General features: G+C 37.3%; 1 protein-coding gene across 2 annotated transcripts in view; it reads left to right on the top strand.

The window, feature by feature from the left end:
- LOC105220189 (fibrinogen C domain-containing protein 1-like) overlaps nt 1–14,521 on the top strand; it is a 32,356-nt gene extending 17,835 nt beyond the window's left edge. The window contains exon 2 of one of the 2 annotated variants that reach the window (XM_054233893.1): nt 14,353–14,521. In XM_054233893.1, the coding sequence (XP_054089868.1) occupies nt 14,353–14,506 (154 nt within the window). In that variant the 3' untranslated portion in view covers nt 14,507–14,521. Of the gene's footprint in view, nt 1–8,122; nt 8,280–14,352 lie in introns of those variants that run through there. The other variant, XM_054233894.1, reaches the window with a different exon arrangement.
- Nucleotides 14,522–14,760: the final 239 nt, after the last annotated feature.

The following is a 14,760-nucleotide window of genomic DNA, read 5'->3' as shown; positions in this document are numbered from 1 at the left end:
TCCTAGTGCGATCCTCTATTCCAAATTTTTTTCTTTTATAACTTCATTTATGGCTTAGTTATGACACTTTATGTGTTTTTGGTTTTCGCCATTTTGTGGGCGTGGCAGTGGTCCGATTTTGCCCATTTTCGAAAGCAACCCTCTCACGGTCCCAAGGAACATGTGTTCCAAGTTTCATTAAGATATCTCAATTTTTACTCAAGTAATCGCTTGCACGGATGGACGGACGGACAGACATCCGGATTTCAACTCCACTCGTCACCCTGTTATTATTGGTGATACAAACAACTGTTATGTGAACAAAACTATAATACTCTTTTTAGCAACTTTTGTTGCGAGAGTATAATAAGAAAGGAAGGGTTAAGTTCGCGTGTGACCGAACATTTTATACTCTCGCAATTTATTTGATTAATGTTATTAAGCGCGTTTTCTTTTCTTTTCTCGAATGTGGTGACTTTTTATACTTCAACAATATACAAATGCTGCATTACTTTTTTGAATGTGCTCCATTTTTTACATGATTACAAAAAAAATGTTGGTCATCTCTCACTGACAATTTGATAACTAGAGTACAGGGCAGAATAAATTCAAAAAATTTTTGCGAAAAAAACGCTTTAAAATTACATGCAACTCGACTCATGTGTTGGGCACAAGGTCCACTAGAAAACAAAAATCATTATATGAAAGATGGTGTAATTCCCGAAGTTTCATTAATATATCAGAAGTTTTACTCAAGTAAACGCTTGTACGGACAGACGGATTTTAACACGTCTCGTCATCCTGATCATTTTGATATTTATAACCCTATATCGTTTAGTTTTATGACTTACAAACAACATGACAACAAAACTTTGATACTTTCTTAGCAACACGTTGCGGGAGTATAAAAATGCTCAAATGTAAACAAACAAATAAATTTGTGAATTGTCAATGAAAACGCATCGAAAACACAAATCAAAAAATCTGTTGTCGGTCAGAATGACTTTGGTTCCACAATCCACAAATTGTGTGTTCAAGAGGTTTTCAATGTCGGTCCGACCGTAGTATAAGTTGTTTTCAACTTATTGTCTACGGACTGCACACACCTGGGTGTTAAAAAAATAATGTGATTGTTAAATTTAAGATTTCACGTTTAGAGAGTCCAAATTCAATAACTTTTATATTTTCATCTAACAGTTGTCGAAATCGGATTATAATTATTCAAGGCTTCAGATACCTACCATGAGTACCACAGAGTTAATGGTAGTTTTTTACAGAAAATATCCAGAAATATCTCACATATTTTGAATTGGGCCTGTTTTCCTAATAAAAGAGTTTCCCGGTTCCAAACATTAACAAAATCGCAGTAATACTTCTTTTAATGATTTTAAAATTTCCAGCGATGAGTTACATAAGGTAACCAAATAATTATTTTGTGTACTTTTTGATATAAATTTATATTAATGAGTTAAAAATGTTTCCAAAGTATGTATTTTATTTCGTTTATTCAAAAATAAAATATTTCTTTGAATTAAAAAACGTGATATTAATTTGATAGTTGAAAGTAAATACATATATTATTATATAAATAGATATATATGCATAAATATTATAAATACATTTAATAGTATAAAAAACTACAAACAATTAAAATTCTCATAGAAAAATCGAAATTGGAAAACGAATTGTTTTATTTGATTTCAATTAATTATGTATTTTTCCCTTTATTTTATTGTATTCTATAATGTTATATTATATTTTATTTTAATTTATTTCTCAATCCAATATTAACTTACTAATCTATTCTTGATGTGCAAATTTTTTGGTCTAATTGCCATATGCACATATTTCAGCGAATGTTGATGTCCAAGCCAAGTCACCCAAACTATACCATCACCATTGTAGTTAGTGACACCCAAGTTAAGGTAGAGTCCATTTAAGTTGCTACAAATTGACAAAAATGCCACATTCATTATTATCTTCATATTTCCTTGTAGTTTAATATAAACTTACCTGTTGTAGCAAACACGTTTGTCATACCACCATCCGCCTTTATATAATTTCGAGCAATTAGCACCAAATTCGCTATTATCTTGATCGAATGTGGAGAATTTGGCGCCATCGTGTATGGTTAACATGGCATCACCTGCTGTGCCCGAATATTCTCCCAATATACTCAACGCATACTTTTTGCTTTCGTCAGCAATGGCAAAACTGTCATACATGGCACGTTTCGTCACATTGTCGAAATCCCTCAACTCGATCCATAATTCGTGCAATTGTGAAGCCGTTAATGTATGCAATTCATCGAGACCAATGAAGAAATTTCTATTCAAGTTGCCGAAACCGTTCTTGTACTCCTCCCAGCCACGATAAAAGTTCATGTATTCGTCTTTTCTTAGTTGTATTAGCGTCCAAGCTTCTCCACCCGACGGATCCAGCAAACAGTTAACATAGAACGCTTTACCATCGCCGTATGGTAGAGGCAATTGTATTTTATATATGCCACTTTTAGCTTTGCTCCCTGCCAATTGTATCGCCTCATTGCAATTCACCGGTAAGTCTTCCGTATCGAAAACATCATTCCCCGAAACAGTTGCTGTACTCGCACCGAGAGCACAGAGAATTACCAGTAAAACTGAAAGCACTTAGAAATGTTGTTGGCTACACATCTTCGCAAATTTGCTTTAAATACTAAATTTTCTGGGACATTGAGAGCCCTATTTATACGTTCTCTTGACAAATTATTGTAATTGTATTCGAGCATTGGTCGACACGAAAGAAGCTGTGATTGTGTAGATGAACACAATGATCTTTTATTAAACAAATGTTTTCGTGCTTTATTTATTATTATATGGTGTTTTCAAGTATAGTACTAATGGTGAGACAATACTCAACCTATAACGGATAATTCAATAAGAAAAAAAAAAATATAAAAAACGTAAACATACCGACAAAAACTAATCATAATAAACATTAACAGAAGAACAAAGCATTGAAAGATGCTTCTTGATTGCCGCTCAATGTACTTGAGAATCAATTGGCAATGGAATCGACTGTGCAAACAACAGCAGAAGCTATGAGTAATGATCGAGTAAGGGATATTTCTAATAGTCGAAGTCTTCATACAAAAACGCCACTATCATATAAGCTTTACAGAAAAGTTTTATACATCATTGAAATAAGACGGAAATGCAGATAATATATGTATATAGTTTGTATTTTTAGGAGCGATATCTTGAAATAAATAATAACAAATATTTCGATTTTGGAGGCTAACTTCGAAAAATGGAGAATACAATCTTTTTACTTATGTCTAATCTCTTAGAATATTGTATGGTGTAATGTATACATACATTCAATATCCAAAAATTTGGAATCACCGAAGCCATTTAAAGGGTTATGTTTATTAAGCGCTTAGATTAGTGTAAACAAAATTTTATATTAATATCGTGAGCAAAACGGCGGCATTTAGGCAAATCTTCTGGATCACACTTTTCAGAAGGGTGTCTACGGCAAAAATGATAAAATTTAAAATTTTACTATTGATGCAGAATTTGAAAGGATTTAATTTTGTAGTTGCGCACTTGAAATACTGTTAATATTTTCCAACACAGTACAAGCGTTACTTTTTATAAGGAGAATAAAGTGAGACAGCTAATTAGAAACAATTGATCGAAGCTCAAATATTCGACACATTATGGTATTTGTGTATAATGTTACCGCTTTTTTGTAGGTATATACTTTGTATGCTAAAAATAATAGTATTTTATGTCTTAAAGGATATGAAAAATTTTAAACAAGTAAGGAAGGGCTAAGTTCGGGTTTAACCGAACATTTTACACTCTCGCAATTTATTTATTTAATTTTATTAATATAATACACAATTTTACTCACACATTCCACATAAAGTCCATTAGGAAACAAAATCAGTATATATAGTATATGAGGCTGGGTAATTCATGGACCGATTTCAACTATTTTTCCACATAACTACATTCTATCCAGATTATATGCTCACTAAATTTTGTTGAAATATCTCACATGCTAACCGATATATATGGTAAAAAGTCCAATGAAAGTTTGAAACCCCAAATATTAGGTATATGGGTTATGTCCCGATTTCACCCATTTTTGGCAGGGAAACATATTATTAGAATAGAAGAAAACTGTTCTCTCTCAATTTGTTAAAAATATCTAAGAGACTTGCTTATATTTTCGCTAAAAAATATATTAGAAGGACTGAGGACCTCATGTTCGATACATGGGGCCTTGAAAACTTATGGTCTGGTTTCGACGGTTTCTAGAAGGACGTTGCCCTACCATAAATGTAGTATTTGTGCAAAGGTTTGTTCCGATGTCTGCACTAGTGCTTACTTCATATATTGTAAAGTAAACGATTCAGATCGATTTCAAAGTTCTGGTATATAGAAAGTAGGCGTGATTGTCAACATATTTTCACAACGTATCATTGGGATGCAAGGAAAATATTACAAACTGAATTTCATTGAAATTGGTCGAGCATATGGAGATATGGTTTTTGTCCCATAAGTCGGAGGAGCCACGCCAATATAAAAATTTGTATACCATTTTGAGTGCATCTCTTCTGTACCATTTTTACCATGTAATTTAAGGTTTCTACAGTTTTTATACTTTCGCAACAAAGTTGCTAGGAGAGTATAATAGTTTTGTCCACATAACGGTTGGTTGTAAGTCCTAAAACTAAACGAGTTAGATATAGGGTTATATACATATATCAAAATGATCAGGGTGACGAGTAAAGTTGAAATCCGGATGTCTGTCTGTCCGTCCGTGCAAGCTGTAACTGGAGTAAAAATTGAGATATCTTGATGTAACTTGGAAGACGTATTTCTTAGCACCATATGAAGGTTAAGTTCGAAAATGGGCGTAATCGGACCACGCCCACAAAATGACAATAACCGAAAACATATAAAAAGCTATTACTCAGCCATAAATTAAGCTATTGAAGTAAAACTTGGTATGAAGGATCACACTATGAAGGGGCATATGTAGATGAAATTTTTTTGTGGAAGTGGCGTTGCCCCGCCCACTATATCAAGGAAACTTTCTAGATTAGTTTCTTTTAGGTACTACATTAACAGTCCAAACATGGAGCAAATCGGATTATAACCTCGCCCACCTCCCATTCAAAGGTTATGTCGAAATCTACTAATTCAATAAGGAAAACCACCAGAAGCCTTAAATTGCATTATAAAGATGGTACACAAGGACCACGCTCAAAATGGTACACAAAATTTTAAACGAGCGTGGTTTCGCCCACTTATGGGTCAAAAACCATATCTCCGAAACTATTCGACAAATTTCAATGAAATTCCGTTCATAATATCTTCTTAGCTTCCCAATGATATGTTGCGAAGATAGTCCAAATCGGTTCACAACCACGCCTACTTTCCATATACCAGAACTCTGTAGTCGGTATGAACAGTTTACTTTACAATATATAAAGTTAGTACTAGTGAAGATATCGGTCATAACTTCATCTATCTCCCATATATTTAATATTAGGGTATTCAAACTTTCAATGGACTTTATACCATATATATGCCGGATATGTGAGTCAAATTGTTTGTTATATTAATAAATTTAAATAAATAAATTGCGAGAGTATAAAATGTTCAGTGACACCCGAGCTTAGCCCTTCTTTACTTGTTTCTTAGTGAATTAAAGCATTTTTAGTAGTTTTCAACATAGCCTTTGAATGGGCGGTAGGCGTGGTTATAATGCGATTTCTTCCATTTTCCGTTCAAAATGTGACAACTTGTTACAAGGAGGGGGAGGGGTTAAAAAGTCCTTAAATTCATGTGACGTAATTTATGGATGGGCCCCAAATTGTTTTTCGATGCCTTCCCACTTCTTCTGCAATTTTATGCAAAAACAGTACATATTCATGAACCGTTTCGATTTTGGATTTTTCCTCCACACCACCACACCATAAAAAATTTGGTGCTTGTGGTTTTCAAGTTATGTGAGATAATTAACATTGCATTTGGGGGTGATATCCTGATGACGAAATTTTCGTTTGCAAATTTTTGTACTGTTTTGGTTTTTAATATGTTAAAATATTATAATTCATGGTATTGTGTCCTTATCTAGCTTATTTTGAGGCAAATTGTTTAAAGCATGTTAGAAAAAAATTACTATGGAAAATAGTTGGAATCAACCAATCATGCTTGGGGCCATGTATCTTTGTTTCTAATTAGTTGTCTCACCCAAATCGTGGATTTCACCATACCTATGACCACCATTCTAGAGAACGATACATATCGCTCATTTACATGAAGTGTCATAACTTAAACAACACAATTTTGGAGTTGAGTACGCAGAAATGTGCGCAATTTCATCGTCCATATTGTGTAAAAATTTCATTCCGATACGTAGAAAAATAAACTATTAAGTAAGAATGTGCCGTTATTAAAATTGTTATGCTGCAATATTTTTTAACCACATTCTAAGTTATTCCAAAATTCAGCATGATTTTTTTCAGAAAAAAAAGACATATTTTATGTTAGAACGATCTTAGTGAAAAGGGAATTAAATTTTTAATGTTGCTTTTTTCAGCAATAATTAACTTATGAGAGCGAAATTGATTAATATTTTTCACAAATAACGACAGAATTCAAAATGGGTCACGTTTATACCTACGACGCACTTAAGCTCATCATTTTAATAAATACATATATATTATTTGTCATATATACATCTGCTAAATAAGAGACAATTCAAAACTTTAAACCGCTTTCCTGAAAAATCGTTTTTTTAGTTGTGACACTATTCATGTAAATGAGCGATATATGCTATCTGGAGTGAAATAGCGATAATGAAATTAATGTTTACAAATACATACATCGAAAATCTTAGGGTGAGGCAAAACTAAAATGGCTCAACAAATTTCGGTTCTCTTCCTCATGTGGTCGATAGTCACTGGCAGTCTATCGAGATCAAACTTCTAAACCGGAAATTACCAAACATGTTGACACACACGATTCCTGACCAAGATCGTAGTGAACTCTCAGCAATACCTAAACAATTTAAGACAAGTTCTAAAGTCCAATGAAGAGGCATTCACAGAGAAACCATCGCAAATGAAAAGCTCTATATACCCCGAAAAAGTAGAGTTTATTTCCCCTAACATATTGTTGAAGTTCCGATAAAAGCATAATACCAGGTGTGTTTAATTGCAATGTTTATGCAGAATTAAATAATGGCTTTCCATATCTAAAGCTAAAGTTCCCCTCTTGAGGGCACAATAACAATAAAACCCTTTATATTCTTTATATTTCAAACTCATTCAACCTCTCTCTCTATTTGTACGCGTTTGTAATTTATCAAGAGAACATATAAATAGCGCTGTTGAATGTCTCTGAAAGGTTATTTTGGAAAGTAAATTTGCGAGGGTGAGTAGACTGGAACGTTTCAAGATGTTTGCAGTTGCACTGGTGCTTTGCGGTGCTTTCGGCACCAATACGGCTAGCGATATGGTCAACACCTTCGATACAAAATATTTACCGGCGAATTGCAATGAAGCGATTTATTTGGCTGGGAGCAAAGCTAAAAGTGGAATATATAAAATACGACTGCCTCCACAATACTCCGATAGTAAAGAGTTCTATGTTAAGTGTTTATCGGATCCATTGGGTTGAGAAGCTTGGACGCTAATACAATTACGACAAGACGAATATATGAACTTTTATCGTGGTTGGGAGGAGTATAAGAACGGCTTTGGCAACTTGAATAAAAATTTTTTCATCGGTCTGGATAAATTACATGCACTAACGGCTTCACAAATGCACGAATTATGGATCGAGTTGAGGGATTTCGACAATGTGACGAAACATGCCAAGTACGACACTTTTGCCATTGCTGAGGAAAGCCAAAAATATGCGCTGAGTATATTAGGCGCTTATTCTGGTACAGCAGGCGATGCTATGTTGGGCGTACACGACCAGGATAATAGTGAACGAGGTTCTAATTGTGCCAAAGATTGTAAAGGCGGTTGGTGGTATGGCAAACGTGTTTGCCACAAAAGGTAAATTAATTTCAAAATGAGTGAATATGGAAATATGGAAATAGTAAATTGTAATTGGCGTTTCACTCAATACAGCAACTTAAATGGAGTCTATCTCAAGCGTGTCACTAAAACCGTTGCTGATGGTATAGTTTGGGAGCCTTGGCATTCGCTGAAATATGTTCATATGGCAATTAGACCAAAAGAACTACGCATCAAGAATAGACCAGAAAATTAGTTCCGTGTTAAGAAAATGTTTACTGAAGAAAATTCTCTTGAAATAATCATTGTTATTATTATTTTATTACTGCAACTATTTTTTTAAAACTAGGCCCTTTAATAAGACATTTTCTTCTTTTATTTTGCTTCATATTCTTCTTCTAGGTACCCTAGAATCAACGTCGCTTGTAGAGGCCCTCTTGAAAGGGGTGATGCAGAAGATTTCTCTAGTAAATGTCATTTTGTCAAAAATATTTTATTACAGTCAATTATATCTTTAATAAAGCTTGATAGGAAAAAAACTATTTATTGTTTTTATGCCTGAATATTTTGTTAAAGTTCGGCCCTATTTAAGGGTCTGCTTAGGCCTTATAGTATTGTATAGTATATTTAAGCATGCGTAAGTCAAAGTAAACGGGGTTTCTGAGGAACATGTGTTGGGTCTACTTCTGCTACGATGTTCAAAAGATACAAAAAGATAATTTTTACCATTTTACCGACTACAAACAGTCGTTTCTGGAGATAACTGAATAAATTAATTAACAGAGGGTCATTAAATTACTTTACAGCCACAGCCAAATCCAGGAAATACAAGTTACAATATAATATCGATGAAATCTGTAATACTGTATGCGGTAGGCCTAGGCGGTAGACATAAAAGCGCATGCCAGACTGATAAACACAGTGTATATAATAGCAGTAGCAAATGCCAAACTATATCCAGCAAATCATCTGAAATACTTCTTAGCATGTATGCTGCCCATAATCATCCTGGGAGTATAATTCACGAGACTACATAAGTTTTCAGTATCAAGGAAACAAGAAAGAAGAAAATTACAATAAGGCAAAAGTGTTAAACCTAATCCAAATGAAAGTGTTCCCACATAACTGATATCCATTCATCGATAAATAGACAACGTGGAGATCTGGATTTCCTAGAAGTAATACCTGAACCGAAGGTTCCATGGGGGTGTCTTGTGTTGGCAGTATGTTATGTTTAGCGGATTAAAGTTCCGCACTCCAGCTTTCGATATTTGATGCACCATTGATGAGAGTTGATATTAATGTCAACCTGTCTCCAGCTAACACAAGTATTTCCTACACGTAGACATGCGACATATAGTTGCCAATGAGAAAAACCTGTATGCTCTGAATTAAACCGCAAACAGACAGCATTTGTCTTCGGAATTTCATTATAGGTGGATGAAATTTTGCTGAAGATTAAAACAAAAAGCTCTAGCGAAGTTTTTGTTTGATTATTTGTATTCAGAGTTAGATCACATAGTAACAATAAACTTAAATTCCTTTAGTGCATGCGAAAGAAATAAGAAGTAACAAGTAAGGAAAGGCTAAGTTCGGGTGCAACCGAACATTTTATACTCTCGCAATTTATTGATATAGTTTTATTCAGATCACACACAATTCGACCCATATATTCGGCATAAAGTCCAATAGAATAACGAAAATCATCATATATAGTATATGAGTGCTGAGGTAATTCCTGAACCGATTTCACTCATTTCCACCTGCAAGGTACACTATATCCAAGACTATACGCTCACTTAATTTTGCATATTTAATATTAATATTAATTATTAACCAATACATCCGAGGCTCTGTTCGGTCTTTCATTGGGGATGTTTTTTTTTAAGTGGTGGATCCCAAACCCTACGCAGAACCGCAGAAGCGGGCTTCGCCTTCTCACTTTAGCTCGCCTTCAAACGGATGTCTGTTGGCTACCCAGAGGATACTTGGTCTAAAACCGGAAGTCGTGAGCACCTTGAGTCATATGCAAAAGAATCGTGAATGGCAATCAGAAACTTTCCTCACTTGTGTGAACTTCTATTTATGACCAAATCCCCCAAAATACTTATTAATAACAGTAAATATGAAAAAACAAACATTACAAAACTATGTATGTATATATTTCCCTTTTCACAATACTCAACGCTTTCAATGTCAAAAATATGAAAAGGCACTTAAAAGAGGAAAATTGCAAACAATTTTGTTTTTGTGGCTTAAATATTACAGGCATTCAAGTGGGAAAGGCACTTAAGCGGGGATCACTGTATTTTCAACCGCAACTCTGCCTTTATGTGTAAAGATCTAAATATTTCTAAATAAATTGAAATTACTTTCTCGCGGTTTTCTTGAACTTTGGAGACCGTTTTCGTCCGAAAATGAAATATTCCTTAAAATATTTACTTCATATTTTGAATGCGCAGCCGTTTACTTCTCAAAGGAACTCAATGTGTTCCAATACTCAAACCCAAAATTTGCATAATAATTTGATAAATAATTTCCTTGTATGAAATGTCCAAATATTGTTGTTGTTTAGTTATCCCCCGTAAGTGATTAAAAACTACAGGCACTTATCATTGATTACGATCACTTTGAAGTAAGATAACGTAATCTACAAATATATATAATATATATGTTTTCAGGGTTTCGGTTGCTGTTATCACCCTGGTTAGAGCACCAGGTGCGATATATTAATTTGCTTTGTATATGCAAAAATTGTTTTCATATTCCTTTTAAAACTGCAATAACAATAAAATCCTTTGTTATTAATAGTTGATATTTCATAGACATCTCATTTTTTTGTACGTGGTTTGCGAGCACATGTGCAATCACAAAAAAAAATTGTCTAGAGATCGTATAAATAGCACTCTTGAGTGCCTCGGTAAAGTTAGTCTGTAAAGAACATTTGCGAAGATGAATAGACAACAGCGCTTCTCGTTGTTTTCAGTTTCACTGGTAATTCTCTGTGCGCTCGGCGCCAGCACAGCCATCGATTCGTACAACAATGCTTCGATAGAGGGTATTTTCTTTCCAATTTATATATATATATATATTTGGCGTAGGAACCGCTTTAAGCGATTATAGCCGAATCCACCAGAGCGCGCCACTCATTCCTCCTTTTTGCTTTTTGGCGCCAACTGGAAACACCAAGTGAAGCCAGGTCACTTTGCACTTGGTCTTTCCACCGGAGTGGAGGTCGTCCTCTTCCGCGGCTTCCTCCAGCGGGTACTGCATCGAATACTTTCAGAGCTGGAGTGTTTTCTTCCATCCGTACAACATGACCTAGCCAGCGTAGCCGCTGTCTTTTTATTCGCTGAACTATGTCAATGTCGTCGTATAAATCGTACAGCTCATCGTTCCATCGTCTGCGGTATTCGCCGTTGCCAATGTTTAGAGGACCATAAATCTTGCGCAAAACCTTTCTCTCGAAAACCCCAAGAGTCGTCTCATCGGATGTTGTCATCGTCCACGCTTCAGCGCCATACATCAGGACGGGAATAATGAGCGACTTATAGAGTTTGATTTTGGTTCGTCGAGAGAGGACTTTGCTTTTCAATTGCCTACTCAGTCCAAAGTAGCACCTGTTGGCAAGAGTGATTCTGCGTTGGATTTCAAGGCTGACATTGTTGGTGTTGTTAATGCTGGTTCCCAGATAAACGAAATTATCTACAACTTCAAAGTTATGACTGGCAACAGTGACGTGGGAGCCAAGACGCGAGTGCGCTGACTGTTTGTTTGATGACAGGAGATATTTCGTCTTGTCCTCATTCACCACCAGACCCATACGCTTCGCTTCTTTATCTAGTCTGGAAAACGCAGAACAAACGGCGCGGTTGTTGCTTCCGATGATATCAATATCATCGGCATACGCCAGGAGCTGTACACTCTTGTAGAAGATTGTACCCTCTCTATTTAGTTCTGCAGCTCGTATTATTTTTTCCAGCAATAGATTGAAGAAGTCGCACGATAGTGAGTCACCCTGTCTGAAGCCTCGTTTGGTATCGAACGGCTCGGAGAGGTCCTTCCCGATCCTGACGGAGCTTTTGGTGTTGCTCAACGTCAGCTTACATAGCCGTATTAGTTTTGCAGGGATACCAAATTCAGACATCGCGGCATAAAGGCAGCTCCTTTTCGTGCTATCGAAGGCAGCTTTAAAATCGATAAAAAGATGGTGGGTATCGATTCTTCTCTCTCGGGTCTTTTCCAAGATTTGGCGCATGGTGAATATCTGGTCCATTGTAGATTTTCCAGGTCTAAAGCCACACTGATAAGGTCCAATCAGTTCGTTGACGGTGGGCTTTAGTCTTTCACACAATACGCTCGACAAAACCTTATATGCGATATTGAGGAGACTTATACCACGGTAGTTGGCGCAGATTGTGGGGTCTCCCTTCTTATGGATTGGGCAGAGCACACTAAGATTCCAATCGTCAGGCATGCTTTCTTCCGACCATATTCTACAAAGAAGCTGATGCATGCACCTTATCAGTTCTTCGCCGCCGTATTTGAATAGCTCGGCCGGTAATCCATCGGCCCCCGCCGCTTTGTTGTTCTTCAAGCGGGTAATTGCTATTCGAATTTCTTCATGGTCGGGTAATGGAACATCTATTCCATCGTCATCGATTGGGGAATCGGGTTCGCCATCTCCTGGTGTTGTACTTTCACTGCCATTGAGCAGGTCGGAGAAGTGTTCCCTCCATAATCCCAGTGTGCTCTGGACATCCGTTACCAGATTACCTTCGCGGTCCCTACATGATAATGCTCCGGTCTTGAAACCTTCTGTTAATCGCCTCATCTTTTCATAAAATTTTCGAGCATTACCCATGTCGGCCAGCTTTTCAAGCTTTTCATACTCACGCATTTCGGCCTCTTTCTTTTTACGTCTGCAAATGCGTCTCGCTTCCCTCTTCAGTTCTCGATATCTATCCCACCCCGAACGTGTTGTGGTCGATCGCAACGTTGCGAGGTAGGCAGTCTGTTTTCTCTCCACTGCGGAACGACAATTCTCATCGTACCAACTGGTTTTTTGGCGTTGCCGGAGACCAATTGTTTCGGCTGCAGCGGTATGCAATGAGTTTGAGATGCCGTTCCACAGCTCCCTTATATCGAGATGCTGATGAGTGCTCTCCGAGAGCAGGAGTGCAAGTCGAGTAGAGAATCGTTCGGCTGTCGGTTGTGATTGCAGCTTTTCGACGTCGAACCTTCCTTGTGTTTGTTGACGGGCGTTCTTTGCTGCACAGAGGCGAGTGCGTATCTTTGCTGCTACTAGATAATGGTCCGAGTCAATGTTTGGTCCTCGGAGCGTACGCACGTCTAAAACACTGGAGACATGTCTTCCGTCTATCACAACGTGATCGATTTGATTGCGCGTGTTTCGATCAGGGGACAGCCACGTTGCTTGATGAATTTTTTTTATGCTGGAATCTGGTACTACAGACAACCATATTTCGGGCCCCAGCGAAGTCGATCAGCCTCAGGCCGTTTGGCGATGTTTCGTCATGGAGGCTGAATTTTCCGACTGTTGTGCCAAAGACACCTTCTTTACCCACCCTGGCGTTAAAATCGCCAAGCACGATTTTGACATCGTGGCGGGGGCAGCGCTCATAGATGCGTTCTAGGCGCTCATAGAAAGCATCTTTGGTCGCATCGTCCTTCTCTTCCGTTGGGGCGTGGGCGCAAATCAGCGATATGTTGAAGAACCTCGCTTTGATGCGGATTGTGGCAAGACGTTCATCCACCGGGGTGAATGCCAGGACTCGGCGACGTAGTCTCTCTCCCACCACAAATCCAACACCGAATTTGCGCTCCTTTATATGGCCGCTGTAGTAGATGTCACAAGGACCCACCTTCTTCCGTCCTTGTCCCGTCCATCGCACTTCTTGGACGGCGGTGATGTCAGCCTTTAGTTGTATGAGGGCACCTTCCCAATTAAGAGTCCGGACATTCCAGGTGCATGCCCTCAAATCATAGTCCTTTATACGTTTGCCGTGGTCGTCATCAAAAGGGGGGTTTCTCATCCGAGGCCTGTGTTTCTTATTCACTGGTTATTCGTTTTTATGTGGTGGGTCCCAAGCCCTACGCACAACCGCACAAGCGGGCTTCGCCTTCTCACTTTAGCTCGCCTCCAAACGGATGTCTGTTAGCTACCCAGGGGATACTTGGTCTAAAACCGGAAGTCGTGAGCTGCTTGAGTCATATGCAAAAGAATCGTTCCTGGCCACTCCCAAGTGAATGGCAATCAGAAACTTTCCTCACTTGCGTGAACTTCTACATATGACCCCATCCCCCATCTTTCCAATTTACAGCAACTTAAATGGACTCTATCTTAATGGTATCACTAAATCATTTGCTGATGGTATAGTTTGGGCGACTTGGCGAGGATATAAATACTCGCTGAAATACGTTCATATGGCAATTAGACCCAAAGAGCTACGCATCCAGAACAGATCAGCAAATTAGTATTGGATTAATGAAATGAGAGAGTTATGTGGCAAGAAAATGTTTACCGAAAGACAGTACTCTAAACCTCTTGAAATTTTAACTGTTGTGCTTTATTTTGTCATAACTGAACCAACATCCCCGTAGATGTCATCTTTAATAAATCTAAAAAAATTGAAACATACGGTTGTGTGTACTATATTTTTATTTTTGAAAATTGTGCGTTAGCTCCTCATAGTGCGTTGTGATATCGTTCAAAACTACTAAAAGGTAGA

Source organism: Zeugodacus cucurbitae, chromosome 6 (assembly GCF_028554725.1).
Source record: "Zeugodacus cucurbitae isolate PBARC_wt_2022May chromosome 6, idZeuCucr1.2, whole genome shotgun sequence".
Taxonomy (NCBI): domain Eukaryota; kingdom Metazoa; phylum Arthropoda; class Insecta; order Diptera; family Tephritidae; genus Zeugodacus; species Zeugodacus cucurbitae.
The sequence above is the reverse complement of the archived record's forward strand: the minus strand, read 5'-3'. Positions and strand labels throughout refer to the sequence as shown.